Source organism: Macaca nemestrina, chromosome 20 (assembly GCF_043159975.1).
Source record: "Macaca nemestrina isolate mMacNem1 chromosome 20, mMacNem.hap1, whole genome shotgun sequence".
Taxonomy (NCBI): Eukaryota; Metazoa; Chordata; class Mammalia; order Primates; family Cercopithecidae; genus Macaca; species Macaca nemestrina.
The window spans coordinates 1,711,742-1,729,291 of record NC_092144.1 but is presented as its reverse complement, the minus strand read 5'-3'; the positions used below and the strand labels follow the sequence as shown (position 1 = coordinate 1,729,291).

At 59.7% G+C, this 17,550-nt stretch overlaps 1 protein-coding gene across 4 annotated transcripts in view; it reads right to left on the bottom strand.

Moving 5' to 3' along the window:
• Positions 1–17,550, bottom strand: part of LOC105485848 (DOT1 like histone lysine methyltransferase) — a 73,982-nt gene that overhangs the window by 13,769 nt on the left and 42,663 nt on the right. For all 4 annotated transcript variants that reach the window (XR_003018893.2, XM_024793996.2, XM_024793999.2 and 1 more), the window contains exons 9-22: positions 16,319–16,398; positions 12,769–12,837; positions 11,885–11,991; positions 10,299–10,340; positions 8,784–8,894; positions 8,440–8,674; positions 8,120–8,233; positions 7,502–7,593; positions 5,698–5,799; positions 5,369–5,506; positions 4,757–4,882; positions 2,354–2,838; positions 2,091–2,226; positions 1,264–1,410 (exon numbers count right to left, since the gene is read on the bottom strand). Coding sequence is in view for 3 of the 4 variants with exons in the window: in XM_024793996.2 (XP_024649764.1) it covers positions 1,264–1,410; positions 2,091–2,226; positions 2,354–2,838; positions 4,757–4,882; positions 5,369–5,506; positions 5,698–5,799; positions 7,502–7,593; positions 8,120–8,233; positions 8,440–8,674; positions 8,784–8,894; positions 10,299–10,340; positions 11,885–11,991; positions 12,769–12,837; positions 16,319–16,398 (1,984 nt within the window). In the remaining variant the exon portion in view is untranslated. The remainder of the gene's footprint in view (positions 1–1,263; positions 1,411–2,090; positions 2,227–2,353; positions 2,839–4,756; positions 4,883–5,368; positions 5,507–5,697; positions 5,800–7,501; positions 7,594–8,119; positions 8,234–8,439; positions 8,675–8,783; positions 8,895–10,298; positions 10,341–11,884; positions 11,992–12,768; positions 12,838–16,318; positions 16,399–17,550) is intronic.

Sequence of the window (17,550 nt, the reverse complement as noted above, 5' to 3'; positions counted from 1 at the left end):
TGAAGACGGCACACTCCGCCCACCCAGGGAATGCCCTCACGTGCCAAGAGGAGGGACAGGCCCGGACACGAGTGTGTTCGGGGTCCCGGGGGCTGGGGGACGGCTAGGGAGTGACTGCTGACGGGGGCAACACTTCTGGGGTGAAGAAAATGTCCTGAATTAGACTGAGGTGCATAAAATACGAAAAAACCGACCGGGCACGGGGGCTCATGCCAGGAATCCCAGCACTGTGGGAGGCCGAGCCAGGTGGATCGACTGAGGCCAGGAGTTCCAGACCAGCCTGGCCAACATGGCAAAACCTCCACCTCTATTAAAAATACAACAATTGGCTGGATGCAGTGGCTCATGCCTGTAATCCCAGCACTTTTGGAGGCCGAGGTGGGCGGATCACCTGAGGTCAGGAGTTCCAGACCAGCCTGGCCAAGACGGTGAAACCCTGTCACTACTAAAAATACAAAACTCAGCTGGGCATGGTGGCGCATGCCTGTAATCCCAGCTATTCAGGAGGCTGAGGCAGGAGAACTGCTTGAACCCAGGAGGCGGAGATTGCAGTGAGCCAAGATCGCAAGATCGTGCCACTGCACCCCAGCCTGTGCAAGACTCCGTCTCGGGGGGCTGGGGGCAGATTAACCGGGTGTGGTGGTGGGGCATGCCTGTAATCACAGCTACTCGGGAGGCTGAGGCAGGATAACTGCTTGAACCCGGGAGGCGGAGACTGCAGTGAGTCAAGATCACACAATTGCACTCTAGCCTGGGTGACAGAGCGAGCCTCTGTCTCGAAAAAATCAAATAAAAAAGAACAGAAAATGCTAAAAACCGCTGAAGCGTATACTTGTAAAAAAATAGTTCAATGCCCAGAAAATCCCACCCATGCTACACAAAATGAGATTCTCTGCATGCACAGCACTGGGTGGGAGAACCCAGAGGCGGCTGCGAGGACAGGGGCCACAGCAGCCAACGGGGCCTCGTGAGGAGTGAGGCTGGGAGCCAGGGTGCGCCTCTGAGCTCCTCCTCAACCCAGAAGGTGTGAGGCCCTCTCTACTTGCACACCCACCTTTTACCCAAAAGAAAAAGACTGGCGATAACAACAGCCCAGGTCACCAGACACACCCCGGCTTCGGATGGTCCACCTTCACTGCACTGCCTCAGGCTCGACATCATTTAACAGCCTGTGACTTCACAAAGCGAGCCAGGTCTCGAGAACCCCAAACTCTGTTTTGCCTCAACATGACCCTTGGGGACGCCATCCTGGGAGCCACTCACCGCCCTCTCAGCGCGGCTGGGCAGCACCACGCTGGCCAGGGGGATGCTGACCGGGAGCTTGTTGGGCTGCACGGTGCTGAGCGGGATGCTGATGGGCAGGCTGGTGATGAGTTCCCCGCTGCTGCCGTAGGCGCGCTCTCTCAGGCCCTGCGGACGAAGGCCCGCCCCCAGGCGCGGGTCAACAAACCCCTCCAGGACAAAGGAACCACAGCCACAGGACGGGGGCTGCTGCAGCTCTCTCAAGGCGGTCCCCACGCTGCCAAGGCCCTGCAACCTTCCCCACACAGTCAGGCCCTCCTGGACACCAGCTTTGGGACGCTCCAGAGGCACAGCACGCTCCTGCCATCTGAAAGCAATGCCCATCTGTCTCCTCCAGCCTGCCCACCCAGCTCGGTGGGCAGTGACCCGTGGGGCCACCAAGCCTCCCAGGGCCCACATCCATAGCACTGCCAAGTCCATGCAACGTCGCCGTCCATCCCTCTCCATCCCTGCACACACAGGCCAGTGGCCCCTGGGCAGTCCTCGAGGGCAGCGGCCTCCCAAACAGGGCTGTGTCTCCACCAGCACTTGCCGTCTGTCACTGAGAACTGAGAGGCGCCAGGGACACCCTGACAAAGCCCACACCCTCCATGGCACCTGCCCAGCGTCTCCTGTGACCTGTCCTTACCATCTGCCCCCCAACTCAGCCACAATGTCCTCCTCCAGGTCAACCCCAGTCCCTCGCTGTGCCCCAAGGTCAACTAGGACAACCCGTCCTGCTAGCAACTCGCTCAGGCCGCCTCTGCTGAGCGCCTCCCTGAGCCCTGGGCGGGGGTTGTGGCCCGCACCTTCTCACTGCTCTTCTCTCCAGCAAGCTGCAAGGCCCCAGGTGACAGGGGCCGCGGGTCCTGGGGACTCAGCTTCATGCTGCCGGGCACGCTGGGGCTCTGGTAGGGAAGGCCGTTCTCCTTGGTGTGCTCAGCTCTGGAATGAGAAGTTACAATCACTCTCGAGGGCCACGCACTCCTGCTGAGAACCCCTGAGATCCTGAGCACAGCAGGCAGAGTCGGCAGGCGCCAGGTGCAGACCCCCACCCCGCCAGGGCACTCACCTCGGGTGCAGCTCACTGGCGGCCGGCCTGCCGGGCACCGTGTGGTCCTGGCTCAGGTGCCGCCTCAGCACAATCTTGGCCGGGGACAGCCGGGTGTAGTCGGGTGCAGCCAGGCCAGACAGCTTCTCCAGGCGCGGCCGGCCGCCGTGGCTGGGGGTGCAGGGCACCACCTCCTGGTCGAGGGGTGAGGCCAGGTACTGGGGCGTGTTCTGCTTGGACGAGGGCCGGCTCAGCGCGCTGCAGAGCTCATAGCCGGCAGCCTGGCCGTTCATGGAGAGCTCCGGGCTCATGCTGCTCAAGTGAGGCAGCGAGAACTTGGCGCAGTCCAGCTCCAGGTGCAGCCGGCTGGCGTCAGGCTCCAGCTCGCGGCCCAGGGCACCCTTCCCGCGTAGGTGCAGAGACAGGGCGTCATCAGGCGGCACACAGGACTTGAGCTGCAGGAGCTCCTGCTGCCGCTGGCTCTTCTCCAGCTCCACGATGCTGATCTGCAGGAGAGAGGGCGTCAGGCCCGCCCCACCTGGGGCCACACTGGGGACCCAAGACTGCAGCACAGATGCACACCCGAGGGGCGGCCGGACCCCGCTGCCTGCATGGGATGGAAAAACCAAAGCCACGGACCACCTAGAGGCAGGGTCGGGAAGCTGGGGCGCCAAATAAAGCACCGTGGAGGGCCGAGGATGGTTTTTGCTGACATGAAAGCACCTTCTCCAAAAAGAGCAACAGGAGGATACAGAGCGCTCTTGTCTCTCAAAATAGACTCTGAGTGTAAAACACCCTCCTGTGGAGGGACACGCCAGTCGGATGTGGCAGCTTCCCTGGCGCCACGTCTCTGAGGGGCTTTTTCCTTTTGGTTTATCTGTTCTGGTTATGTGCTTTCCTTTCTGTTAACAAACATTTTGTTTCTTTATTACAGAAGAAAAATTGGCCGGGCGCGGTGGCTCAAGCCTGTAATCCCAGCACTTTGGGAGGCCGAGACGGGCGGATCACGAGGTCAGGAGATCGAGACCATCCTGGCTAACACGGTGAAACCCCGTCTCTACTTAAAAATACAAAAAACTAGCCGGGTGAGGTGGCAGGCGCCTGTAGTCCCAGCTACTCGGGAGGCTGAGGCAGGAGAATGGCGTAAACCTGGGAGGCGGAGCTTGCAGTGAGCTGAGATCCGGCCACTGCACCCCAGACTGGGCGGCAGCGCCAGACTCCGTCTCAAAAAAAAAAAAAAAAAAAAAGAAAGAAAAATTATGACAAAAATGGTCAGAACCCAAATACGCTCTTCCCGAGGCCTCTACTCCCGGCAGACCCTGGGGCCTGGCTGTGGTAACGAGGTCAGCGACTTCCATTTCTCTAACATATGCTAGTGAGACTCGCCTGGGCCACGTGAGGAAGCGGCTTGGCAGCACATGGGTGGCGCTTCCCGACGTCCGTCAGCCGCCCATGGGAGCCTGCCTCTGGGGACAGCCTTGCAGCAAGTTTGGTGCGGTAATTTGAAAGGGCAACGAAGGTCCGGTAACAGGGCACTAGGTCCACCAACAGCGAAACCACACTGGGGACACGTAAGGTCAGCAGGCGGGCACAGCCTCGACGGGACAGGGCTCTGGGAACAAAGCCCATGACCTGCTGCTTTCTAGGCTGCACAGCAGCTGTGGGCATCGCCCACCATCACCTGCCCCTGCCCGGGAGGAGGGAGGAGAGCACCTTCCCACCACACACCCTGCTCCACACTTCCTTTACTTGGCCTCCACAAATGCGTTTCTCGGTGTCAGAAAGTACAAGCTATTTTATCTTTCAGACGGGCCTGGTTCTGTCACCCAGGCTGGAGTGCAGTGGTGCAATCTTGGCTTGCTGCAGCCTCCACCTCCAGGGCTCAAATAATCCTCCTGCCTCAGCCTCCCTGGGAGCTGGGACTACAGGCATGCACCACCACACCCAGCTAACTTTTGTATTTTTGGTAGAGACAGGGTCCCACTGTGTTGGCCAGGCTGGTCTCCAACTCCTAGCCTCAGGTGATCTGCCCGCCTCAGCCTCCCAAGGTGCTGGGATTACAGGCGTTCGTGAACCCCTGCACCAATCCAGCTATTTTTCTAATGAGCAAATTCTCCCCTAGAACTGTTACAGAAGCGATTTGCAAGGAGGCAGCCAGGAAATTAGGAAATCCTGGGTTAGCGCTGCGAAGTCAGCCTAGCAAGCCTGAGATGCCCCCGGGAGCTGAGGGCCAGAGTGAGGCGGAGCCATCCACACAGCCAGCCTGCGGCCCAAGACAGGTTCCACAAGCCTCCGCCCAACTGTCCTCCTCCACCTTCTTCCTAGGCTGCTGCAACCGCAACCACCCCGGGCCTCAACACTGTCACAGGGAGGCCGAAGGGAAAGGCTTGGACACCATGGAGCGCAGCCTCGCGCGCAGCCCACCTGCAGCTCCAGGCAGTGCCTCTGCTTCTCTGAGATCTGGCTCTTCAGGGCCTGCTTCTCCTTCAGCAGCTTCTCCAGGGACAGCGTGGCCCAGTCCAGCTGCAGCTCCTCGCAGCGAGCCTTGAGCTGAGGGGACAGGGATGCGGCAGGTGTGACTGACTGGCTGCCTGCCTGGCACACTCCACACCCTCAGGGCAGGGTTCCCTGGACCCGCCTCAGCCAACAGCCTGTGTGTTTAGGGCACAGACCCCGTTTCTGGAACAGCAGGCTGAGGATGCAGAACAAGCAGAGACTAGGGCCCGCCACGGACAGATAAGGCAGCTCCAGCACCCACACGACGACAGGGGGTGCTCCCATGACCCCACACCTTGAGCCTGACACGGTGCGGCTCCCTGACACCCAGGGCCGCTGAGAAACCATTCAGCCGAGGGCTGGGGCCTGCCTGATGGGACATGCTTGACAAGCTTTCACAGGTGGCGCGATTCGTCTCAAAACAAACCCCGTGAGAGAGGCGAGCCTTCCAGAGCCTCCCGTCTGCAGAGAGGACACACCCACCCAGGCAGGGCCCCTCTGGTTCCCTCTATGTCCCTGTCCCTGCGCTGCGGCACCCACCAGCTGCAAGCTCTGGCTACGCAGCGCACGGTTGTCCTGCTCCAGCTGCTCCGACTGCTCCCGCAGCTGCTGGTTGTGGGCGGAGATCTCCTTCTGTGCCTGAATCAGGTCGTTGTAGGTCAACGCCTTCACGCCCAGCTGGGGACATGGGGTGGGGCAGAGGTCATGTTGGTGGCCTCCAAGGTGAAGTAAGCCCCCAGACATGACCAACCCTGCAGCCCAGCCCCTGGGACACAGCCCGACAGAGGCCCAAATAGGAAGCCATACTAACGGACGTGGGCCACCCCAGGCTGCGCCCCAGCTGCCACCTGCCCTCTGGGGTCCACTACCTCATCCAATTTTTGCTGGAACAGCCTCCTGATCTCCTCCTTCTGGGCCTGGCAGTGGCTGAGGAGCTGCTGAGCCGCGCCCAGGAGCTGGGTGTTCTTCTCCTGCAGGACAGACAGGGCAGGTGACTGAGGGCCCACAGGGAGGGACCACGCCCTGCTCCTCACACTTCCCGCCGACGCGCTCAAGGACAGACACGTGTGAGAGGACCCACACCGGGCTGAGATGCCGAGAAACACTCAGGCCACGGTGGGAGGGGACCAGCTCTGCAACAGGTTCACTGCAAAGAACTCTCTGCAGCCAGAGGGATGGCGCCTGCCACCCAACCCGGGCCCAGCCAGGGCAGCGCCCCCAGCCACGCAGAGGCCGGCTGACGCTGAGGAGTTTATCCCAAGGCAATACCAGGGAACGGACTTTTCACATGGATCTGCAAGGAAGCCTTCTGCAGCGTAACAGCAAAAACTCAGCGTCCGGAGGCCCACCTCCAAGGGAAGAGCCCAGGAGCCATCGACACAGGACAACCTCCAGACACTAGCAGAGAACAGGGCCCCGGCCCAGGCGTGCTGTCAGCTACACAGGGAGCAATGTATGCGCGTATGCTCAAAGCACGCTATAAGCATTTTTTTTTTCCTAAAGCAAAACCAAAGTCCAAAAATGCAAACCAGGGCTCAGGGACCGCCGACCTTGTGGCTCCAGTGGCTTCTGGAGTTATCTCTGGGCCACCAGAACTTCCACCCCATAGCCCAGGCCTAACTCCCCAGAGGCAGGTCCTCTGAGGCTCCCAGAGTGGGATGGGCGGGGCCCCAGAGCCGGGCCCTCAGGTGAAAGAAATCATGTATACAGTGGTCCATTTTCAGGACAAAGTGCTTTGAATCAGCTTAGGTCAGCAAACTACAGAAGAGACAGCAGGTACTAGGCCCGTTGGGATCGCTGATGCCTCTTGTCAGCCTCCCCGCCTCCCCTTCCCCCCGCTTAGCTGCCCTCACCCGAATCAAAGAAGTTTAGTCTAAGATGAAGGTTTACTGGTCTGCAAAATAGCTCGCTTTGTCTGTTCTTATCAGCCTGCCCAGCTACTTAGGTCATAAGTCAAATACCTGAAAAGCCCCTGAGCTGACTGGGATTGCAGTGCACAAAATGCAGCAGGACAACCCTAAAGAAAACACCTACGGCCGGGCGCGGTGGATCACGAGGTCAGGAGATCGAGACCATCCTGGCTAACATGGTGAAACCCCATTTCTACTAAAAATACAAAAAATTAGCCGGGCCTGGTGGCGGGGGCCTGTAGTCCCGGCTACTGGGGAGGCTGAGGCAGGAGAATGGCGTGAACCCGGGAGGCAGAGCTTGCAATGAGCTGAGATCGCGCCACTGCACTCCAGCCTGGGCGACAGAGCGAGACTCCGTCGCAAAAAAAAAAAAAAAAGAAAAGAGAAAGAAAAAGAAAACACCTACAGCCCCTGCCGAGCAACCAACAGGCAATGTCCGGGCACAGTACTCAGCCTTTGAGGAAGCGGGGGAGGGACCTGTGTACTAGGGGTAAGTTGCTTGTTAAAATTGAGCAGGGTGTGCCTATCGGACACCAGGTCTTGCAAAACCATGATTAAAAGTCTCATTTTTGCTGTTCTCCCGGTCTCTCAGTCCATTCTTTGGGTTTAAACAGGTAGGTTTGTTTCTCGCAGCAGGTGAGAGGAGGAGGGAGCTCACTCAGGCCTGCGCTCCAGGGCCTCTGCCACAGCGGACAGATGCCCAGGAACAGGAACCGACCTGCCTCTGTGCAGAAGGAGGAACGACAAGGGGGCCAGGACCCACCTTCTCCTGGCCCAGCAGCTCCTGTAGGCTGGCCTTGTACTGGGGGGTCTTTGTGTATGCCAGGAACTGCAGGTACTGGATCTTGAAAGACTCTGGGAAGAGAGGCGGAATACCAGTGAGAAGAGAACAGCTGAGGCTGAGAGAAACGAGGAGGGAGCGGCCCCTGAGAATGAGCCCCAGGCCTCGGCAGGTGTCAGGCGCTCATGAGGTAGGAGCTCAGCAGAGCCCGGCGGGGCCCACACACCACACACTCCAGGCTCTCAGAGCACTCAGGCCCTCTGACCCCTGCACAGCCGAGTGTTCGCTGCGTGGGGACATCGTGGGCACTGCAGGGCCCTGAGCAGCATCCCACCCCGTAGCAGCAGCACCCCTAAGTTATGACAGCCGCAGATGTCCCAAGTGTCACCTAGCATCTCCTGGGTAAGACCTCAGACAACCCACGGGCTGCATCTAAGCCTCTACTGACCCTGGCAGCAGGCAGACCCCGACCCTGGGTTGACTTCAGTGGGGTCCAGCATGGGGGGTCACGGGGGCTGCTGCGAGGTCAGACTCACAACCTACGGTCCTCCCGGGACCCCAAGCCCAGCACCCTCCACCAGACCCCTCGCGTGAGCTCACCTAGCAGCTTCTGCAACGCGGGCGGGGTGGGCGCCACCAGCAGCGGGTTGGGGGAGTGACGCTGCACGCTCGGAGGTAGCTGGTAGAACGGGCTGTGAGGGGACCTGTAGGCATCTGGGTGAGAGCGGTGGGCAGGGCATCAGCACGGGGCAGGTGCCCAGCAACCCCTTAGGACGGGGCCACCCTGAAGGCACAGCCCCACCAGGGAGGCTCCTGGGACACCCTGAACACCTGGGGCTCAGGAGGGCGGCGTCCCAGCAGACGGCCCCCCAGGCATCTGCACTCAGGGAGAACGGGGCCGTGGCGCAGGGGTAACTCACCCTGGGGCGAGGAGGCTGCCGTCTGAGACACGGTCTGAGCGTGCAGGACATCCAGTGCAGTTTGGTTCTTCTTGGGCTTCCGCTCGGGGTTCGCAGTGCTCATCTTCTTGGGGCGCCCGCGCTTGCGGCCAGCCATCTTCCTCCCCTTCTTGTTGAGCTTCTTCTTGCGGGCTTTGGAGGGAGATGGCTTCTTCACGGTGGCTGCTCCTGCCTTCTCTTCCTCAGCACCAGAGTCCTGGAGGACACAAAGGAAGAACAGAGATGGGCGCCGAGCCTCCCGCCCATGGGGTCTCCCGGGCAGCGGGCGGGTGCCCTCCAGCACCAGGAGCCAGGCGGGGCCTTACCATGGGGGCGTCGGTGGGGCCGGCCAGCTTGCCCTCGGGGCCCTTGGTGGGTGTGGCCGCGTTGCTCTTGCTCTCACGCTGCTGGCGGCGCCGGGCTGCCTCCTGTTCCTCCTGGAAGGAGAGCGGGTTGAGCCACGGGGAGCCCCAGCGCTGCCCACAGCCCTCCTACACCGAGAGGCACGCGGAGCTCAGACTCGAGGGGGCCACAGGCCCAACTCTGTCCACTGCAAGTCCTTTGTGGCACCAATCAGGAAACTGAGGCCCAGAGACAGCAGTGGGCTGCTTGGGGTCCCACAGGCCAGGACGTGACCCGTGGGCACGGATGATGGCATTCACAGCCACTCCCACGATCACAGCCACCCGTCAGTAAGAAGCCAGACTGTGAGCCACGGACAGAAGAACCACATCTAAGAAAGGAGACGAGAAACCCCTCGGGCAGCAGGACCTAGAAACCACAGCCCACAGCCTCCCCTACCCTCTCTCCTCTCTTCAGAAGGCACCAAGGCCCACACGCGGGACACCGTGCACAAGTTCTCTGATGTGAGAGTTGGTGGAGGGCGCGACCCACGGGAAGAACACAGGGGGCACCAGCCACCTCGGGCTGTTCCCTGCTCTCCAGGGAAGACCTGCATCTCCCTAAGCATGGTGGGAAGGACAGAGGGCCCCCGAGGGTTACCATACTCTGAGGCCAGGTTGGAGCCCAGCCCCGGCTACAAATCCAGGCAGTAACAGAGCCCTTCCTGAATGGGGCTCTCTACACACTGGTCCTGTCTGACCCTCCAAAAGGAAAGGACGCCTGGACAAATGTCTTCTCAGCTTTGGTGGCAAATAAGCAGGCAGGTCTGAGACTGCAGAAGCACCAGGGAGCAGGGCAGCCACTGCGGCTCCCGAGCCAGGCTTTCCTACCGCGGCTTTAAGGTGGGAGTGGAGGGGACAGCCCTGCCTGCGACAGTGCAAAGCGTGCACGGCAGCGGGAGCCCAGGAGCTGCACTCTGCACTGAGGGTGGGACAAGTCCAGGTGTGGCCACTCAGACCTCAAGAGGGGGCAGCTGGCAGTGACGCACAAGCTGTTCACCCACCCAGCCCTTCAGTGCAACTTACCCCATCACCAAAACTAACCCAAGCCACCTCCCCAGAAATGGGTATTAACAAGAAGGATGGCCCAGGCCAAACTATCGAAGACAAGGCAAAGTATGGAGAGAGAAAGAGACAAGAGAGTGGGTGGGAGAGAGAGAGAAAGGGAGAGGCAGGGTGGGAGAGAGAGACTGAATGGTGAGAGAGAAGGGCTGGGAGAGGAGAGGAGGAGCAGTAGGACAGGGAGGAAAGGGTAGGGAGGGGACCAGGAATGACAGGGAGGAGCAGGAAGGAGGCGGGAAAGGCCACTGGGCTGGGCCCTGAAGGGCAGCAGGGCTATGCTCCAGTCATGGCTCCTGAACCCGGCTGCACACGGCTCTGCGTCTTCCCACATCAGTGCATGCATGTTACTAACCCAGGAGAAAAAACACACAAACTTACCCTGAGTTTTGGGTTTTTCAGACTAGAAAAATAGTTTTCAAGCTAAAATGAAGAAAGAGAAACCTTATTAGAAGGGAGTCCCAATCTCTGTTCTGATTTGCCTGGACACCCGGATAACATCAGCTCCCTGGAGAGTGGCGGGGGAGGCCGTTCTGGTATCTGGGGACACCAGGCATGCAGCTGGAGCCACCCAGCAGCAAACACAGATGTGACTAACCCAGCTGTGGCCAGACATCACCCTCAATTCACCAGCACGCGACGGGTGGGCAGAGCTGGTTTGAGCCTTCAGAATAGACACGGGGCCCCGGGATGTGTCTCTGTTTCTGGAAGAGGAAGGGCTCTGCACAGAAGCACCGCGCCCGCCTCAGAGGAGGAGGGGAGGGGCCGCGCCAAGGGCATCAGTGCCAGGGCGGCTGAAGCAGCAGCACTGCGTGGGGGTGGGGGCCACACGGTAGGCCAAGCCCCCAGAGCCTCAGCTTCAGCTCACCATGCCTCTCGTCCCAGGGCCCTCGGGGGAGCAGTGGGAGGGGCGGGGTGAGTCTGAGTAGGGCTGTCGGCCCCCAGTCCGCACCAGCGCTCCCCAGGAAGGCTCCAGTGGAGGCTCCGAGCGCCGGACAGTGAGGGTCTGGACACACCAGCACCACCGTGAGGAAAACCACCGCTACCCCAATAACAAGAACAGATTGCCCAACCAAAGGACGAGAAAGAGACCAGGGGAAGCCTCCCAGCCCTGGAGGGCCAGCGCTGCCCACACGCCAGGTGGCTCGGGATACCCGTGCGAAGGGGCTGTGGGGGAAGCACCCTGGGAGGCAGGCAGGCCGCACACTGGCCCAGGGCAGTGTCAGAGGACCCTGGGGAACACAGGGAGGAAAGAAGCATCCCAGGCCGGGCGCGGTGGCTCACGCCTGTAATCCCAGCACTTTGGGAGGCCGAGGCGGGCGGATCACAAGGTCAGGAGATCGAGACCACGGTGAAACCCCGTCTCTACTAAAAATACAAAAAATTAACCGGGCGCGGTTGTGGGCGCCTGTAGTCCCAGCTACTCGGGAGGCTGAGGCAGGAGAATGGCGTGAACCCGGGAGGCGGAGCTTGCAGTGAGCTGAGATCCGGCCACTGCACTCCAGCCTGGGCGACAGAGCGAGACTCCGTCTCAAAAAAAAAAAAAAAAAAAAAAAAGAAAGAAGCATCCCAGACCCCACCCATGGACCCTGGCGTCTCCCTGCTCAGGACCCTCTCACATGGAGGGAGCTGGGAACAGGGACGTGGGACTCCTGTTCACAGGGGCCTCTGGATATGGCGGCCAGGACCCTTACGGTCACGCATCACGATGAGGGCCCCGCCTCACCCCAGGGCTGAGTGCAGAGAAGGGGAGACCGTGCTCGGCCCTCACCCAGGACACGCCCAGTGCCTGGGAGGACCCTGGTGGGTCCCGCGGAGCAAGCGGTGCTGAGGGGCCTTGAGGAGTTGGGCCTGAGCCGTGGAGGGGGCGGGGGGGCGCGTTCAGGGCTCTGGGGGAGGGTCTCAGAGGCCACGTGAGAAAGGCGGGAGGTGTGACGTGGGCGGAGTGAAAGGCACAAGATACTCACTATGGTGCGGTCGATAGTGTGCAGGTAGTAGGAGACTGGCTTTCCCGTCCATGACACCGAGCCCTTCAGGGGCGACAGCTCCACCACGCGCATGATGGTGCCGATGTCTGTGGGAGCCACAGGTGAGGCCCGGGCCCACGTCTACCCGCAGCCCCTCCATGCCGACCTCACCCACCCAAGGGCAGGTGTGGGGACAGAAGCCTGAGCTGCACGTCTCCCTCTTATCCCACACTGAGCCAGGCCACAGCGGCCCACAGAGGCCGCCCCAGGGAGATGAACTATTCAACAGCACCTGGTCTGGGGCCCTCCAACCTCAGAAAAACAGCCACAAACCCAGCTGAGTGGAATGGAAAAGGGAGGGGAGAAGATCTGGAAGCAACTTAGATCGTGGCTGCAAGAACAGCCAGCACCCAGCAACACAGGCACCTCCCAGGGGGGCGCTCCTCAGGGAAGCCCCTCAGGAAGAGGCTGTGCTGCCCAGCATGGCCGGGAGCCGACAGAGCACACAGCACAGCGAGGCAGGCAGGGGGCACAGGAGGGGCCAGCTCCTTCCCATCGCGGGCCTGTCCCTGTCCACAAGAGTCCCGTAAATCCTTCATGTCTCCCCTCAAAGCCAGGGTCTCCCCTAGGAGTGATGCTGCCCCCAGGGCACACAGTGCTCTCTAGGGAAGTGTGTGGTTGTCATGACCAGGGGTGCTCCTGGCAGGGAGTGGGTGGACGCCAGGGACACGGCTCAGCACCCTGCAGTGCCCAGGACAGCCCCACCCCAGAGAAGGATCCAGCCCCAATTTCCACAGGGCCAAGGGGGAGGAACTTAGGAATAGCGCATGTCAGATGGTTAAAATTACCCGTGTGAATCATTAACAATGCTGAGAGTTTCTTACCACTCAAGTTTCTACTGTTTATTCTGAAGTTCAGAGGTGCAAAGGGTTTCGAGGACACGATTCTGCCACCTGAAACACAGACACTGCTTACTGCCACACAGGGGAGAGGAAACAGAAGCGCAGACACCACTCAAGGTGACAGAGAAGGAGCGACGACACGGAACACACACACCCTGGGCTCCGAGTCCTGTCCACCTGCCTACACCTTCCAAGGGTAAGCCTATCCTACAAGTAATTTTTTTTTTTTTTTTTGCGCGACAGAGCCTCTCGGCTCGCTGCAGCCTCCGCTTCCCTGGTTCAAGCAATTCTCCTGCCTCAGACTCCTGAGTAGCTGGGATTACAAGTATGCACCACCATACCTGGCTAATTTTTGCATTGTTAGTAGAGAATAGGCTTCACCCTGCTGGCCAGGCTGGTCTGGAGCTCCTGGCCTCAGGTGATCCGCCTGCCTCGGCCTCCCAAAGTGCTGGGATTACAGGCGTGACCCACCGTGCCCAACCTCCTACAAATAACGTTTCTTAAAAAATGTTCTTGGCGTGGTGTGGTGGCTCACGCCTGGAACCCCAGCACTTTGAGAGGCCAAGGCAGGTGGATCACCTGAGGCCAGGAGCTCCAGACCAGCCTGGCCAACAGGGTAAAACCCTGTCTCTACTAAAAAAAATACAAAAATTAGCCAGGTGTGGTAGTGCATGCCTGTAATCCCAGCTAATCGGGAGGCTGAGCCAGAAGAATTGCTTGAACTTGGGAGGCGGAGGTTGCAGTGAGCCAAGATACAGCTACTATACTCCTTGCCTGAATGATACAGCGAGACTCAACCCCCCTACCAGCCTCAAAAAAAGAAAAAAAGTTCTCAAGTCCTCACAGACCCTGAGCCAGGGCTTCCCTGCGTGAAATGGGCTCTGCACAGGAACCTCCCAAAAGAGGAGCAACTCAGCCCAGCGGGGGACGCGGCTGCAGAAGAGCCCTGGGCAGCCACTGCTGCAAGATGTGCCAGGAAAGGAGCTTGCGCTGTCCACTATGATTCCCAGGATTTCCTGTTAAATGAGGAAGGCAAGGCAAGGCCAGCCAACGTGTGTAAGGCAGTTTCTTCAAAACCCACTACGCTGGCCAGGTGCGGTGGCTCACGCCTGTAATCCTAGCACTTTGGGAGGCCGAGGTGGGCAGATCACGAGGTCAGGAGATCAAGACCATCCTGGCTAACACGGTGAAACCCCGTCTCTACTAAAAATAAAAAAAAATAAGCCAGGCGAGGTGGCAGATGCCTGTAGTCCCAGCTACTCGGGAGGCTGAGGCAGGAGAATGGCGTCAACCCGGAAGGCGGAGCTTGCAGTGAGCTGAGATCGTGCCACTACACTCCAGCCTGGGCGACAGAGCGAGACTCCGTCTCAAAAAACAAAAAAAAGTAAAAGTCAAAATGGATCCATTTAAACACACGTACACCCCGCCATCCCAGCTCTCCTCCCGGATGCCGCGCCAGCCCAGGCCTGGCATTCTGCACGCCACTCCCCTCAGGAGGGGCAGGAAGGGCAGTTCCGGGGCCAGGCTGGGCACACGGGTTAGGCCAGTATCCCTACGAGAGGACCTCAAACATGAGCAGGGTCAAGTCAAATGGCTGCAGAGCCAGGTTGACAGATGCTCACGGGCACGTCTGGGACCATCAGGGTCCCTAGAATCAGTGCTGCTGGCCACTCCCTTCAAAACAGGGCAGGGCTGGACAGGAGACACCACTGCAGTACCCTGACCCAGCCACCACGTCTGAGCGTGCAGAGAAAGCTAGCGAGAAACAGCCAGAAGAGGCGTTCTAGCAGGTGCGGGGACCACGGGGGGTGGACAGGAGTTGCCTGCAGCCGCTGCTGCCTTCCTGCGTGCAGTCGCAGAGTGCAGGGAGGCCCGGAGTGTTGCTGAGCTGTGGGGGCGACTGGGCGGGGAAGCATGGTGTCCCCATGTGGTTCTAAGATAATTCAGAAACACCATTGCCACACGCACACACACATACAGATACCAAATAAACTCGCAAGGCACACAGATGCACAGAGACACGCAGGCCTACATGCACACACAGAAACAACAAGCAAACACATACATAGACAGGGAGGCACACGGGCACGCACACACAGGCATGCACACAGGCACAGACATGCAGACACAGACACGCACACAGAGACACGCAAGCAGACACGCAGGCACACACACAAGAGACACAGGCATGCAGAGACACAGACACACGCTCACAGACACATGCACACAAACAAGCACCCTCCAAACCCCCATGGTTGTGGGGCGTTGGTGCTGAAGGCAGCTGCAGACCCTCTGGGTTTTGTTTGAGAGGCCTGAAGAGCCCACCACGGTTCTCCCCTAGCCTCTGGAGGCCTCCCTAGAGAGGACAGGTGGGAAGCAGTCGGGAGGGAGAGGGGTACCTCCAGAGCACCTGTCTCCGAGTCTAGCAGTGGCTTTGGAAGCCACATCTGCCAGTACACAGACGTGGTGCTTGCTGCAAGGCTTGGTGGAGAGCCTCGGAAGGCAGGCAGCACAATCCCCGCAAGGAAGACCCCAAACCTGCCCTGCGTCCTGCTGGGGGGCTGGCGGGGGTTGGGGGACAATGGCACGCTCAGTCTCCATGTTTAGGGGAAGGGGCACTCCACAGGCTGTGATCTGGGTCCCACCCTCAACTGCAGGACTGGAATTGATGTGATGGGTTGAGTTATCCGCTCCTGAGACTACGCCAGGGCTTGGGGTTCAGAAAACAGCATGAAGGGCCCTGAATGGGCCTGGTGACCTTTCTCCGGAGGGAGAAAACAAAACAGCTGAGAGCCCCGCTCCTGCTCATTCTGGACACCGCGTTCCATGTGCTCAGGTCAAGAACAAAGGGGACTCTCGCTCTCGCCCCGGGTGATCAGCTACAGGCTCGATGCAAGAAGGTTCCAGGGCCGGGCGTGGCGGTCACGCCTGTAATCCTAAAATGTTGGGAGGCCGAGGCAGACAGATCACCAGAGGTCTGGAGTTCGAGGCCAGCCTGGCCAACATGGTGAAACCCCCTCTCTACTAAGAGTACAAAAATTAACCGGACATGGTGGCGTGTGCCTGTAGTCCCAGCTACTTGGGAGGCTGAGGCAGGAGAATGGCTTGAACCTAGAAGGCAGAGGTTGCGGTGAGCTGAGATCACACCACTGCACTCTAGCCTGGGGGACAGAGCAAGACTCTATCTCAAAAAATAAATAAAATAAAATAAAAACAAAAATTAGCTGGGCATGGTGGCACAGACCTGTAGTCCCAGCTACTTGGGAGACTGAGGCAGAAGAATCGCTTGAACCTGGAAACCGGAGGTTGCAGTGAGCAGAGATTGTGCCACCGCACTCCCGCCTGGGAGACAGAGCAAAACTGTATCAATAAAAAAAGAAAAAAAAGCACGAAGGAAGATTGCCTGGCTCCCAGGGGACTAAGGACCCCAAGTCTGAGCTGCCTTCTGCAGGACAACTTGCGGGGACCTCCCGGCCGCCGCACTTCCTCAATCACGTCACACCAGCACAGACCGGTGAGGAGGGCGCCTTACCTTCCTTCATGTTTGCAAACCGCTCCTTCAGCTGGTGATCCACCTCAGGACCAAAGGCAAAATTATTCACAAATATAACACTGCAAAACAATACTCCAGTTCAGTGCCATGAAGGCTCGTCTCACGGGCACAGCCACCCGGCAGAGCCAACAACCGCTGCTGTCGGTGCCAGGCCCTGCCCACACCCGCCCGCCACCTCCAGGGCCAAGCCCACACCGCCAAGCGCACACCGTGGGTTTCAGGTGCAGGGAAAAGACAACTGCGGCCTCTTCTGAGTGGGGCCGAAAACAGAGGGGCGGGCTTCGGGGCCAAGTCCCTTATCGTGAATCTTGGAGTCCAGTGATCTGGGAAGGTTCACGAGCAGCCCACACAATGCAGGAGGAGCAGCCGTGAAGGACCCAAAGGCCGAGGGAAGAAGGCAGGTGGCCAAAAACAGAGGCCCAGCAGGGGGCTGGACTGCCACAGGGGCACCAAGCAGAGGCTCCCGCTCAACCGCCGCAGAGACCGCAGACACCGCAGACAACGGGCCCCAGGCGAGGCGCCCTTGGCAGCGTTTCAGACCCCCTGGCGAGCAGCGGGGAACCGGAGGCTCCCTCCCATGCAGGCCCCGCACAGCTTTCCCAGGCCACCATCCTCAAATGAGGGTCCTGGGGCCGCCTGTGTTCCCCACTCAGGACTGCACTTAGGGAGGCTAGACGTAAGGCTGGCTGAGCTCAGGTGGCCAAGGCGGCTGAGCGGCATGAGCCAGAAAGACCTGGGTAACTGGGTGTTCAGAGAAGCAAACTCCATGATGCCACCTCCAAAGCCACCACCATCGTGGGTGAGACACAGGAAAGGGAAAACAGGCTGAGGCCAGAGTGCGAGGCCCCACAGTCAGCGGGCAACCTGTGGGAGGAGCCCCTCCTGGTCAATATCTGTACGCTATGCCCAGAGCCAGAGCAGGCTGAGCCCAGGGCTGGGGCTACCCAGCAAGGCAGCGAGGCTGGCAGCTCCTAGAGAGGAACTGCGAGAGCCTGCACCAAGCCCAGATGTCAACGGGATGCCAGGAAATCTCTCGCCTTCTTTTTTTTTTTTTTTGAGACAGAGTCTTGCTCTGTTGCCCAGGCTGGAGCGCAGTGGCCGGATCTCGGCTCACTGCAAGCTCCGCCTCCCGTGTTTATGCCATTCTCCTGCCTCAGCCTCCCGGGTAGTTGGGACTACAGGCGCCCGCCACCTCGCCCGGCTAGTTTTTT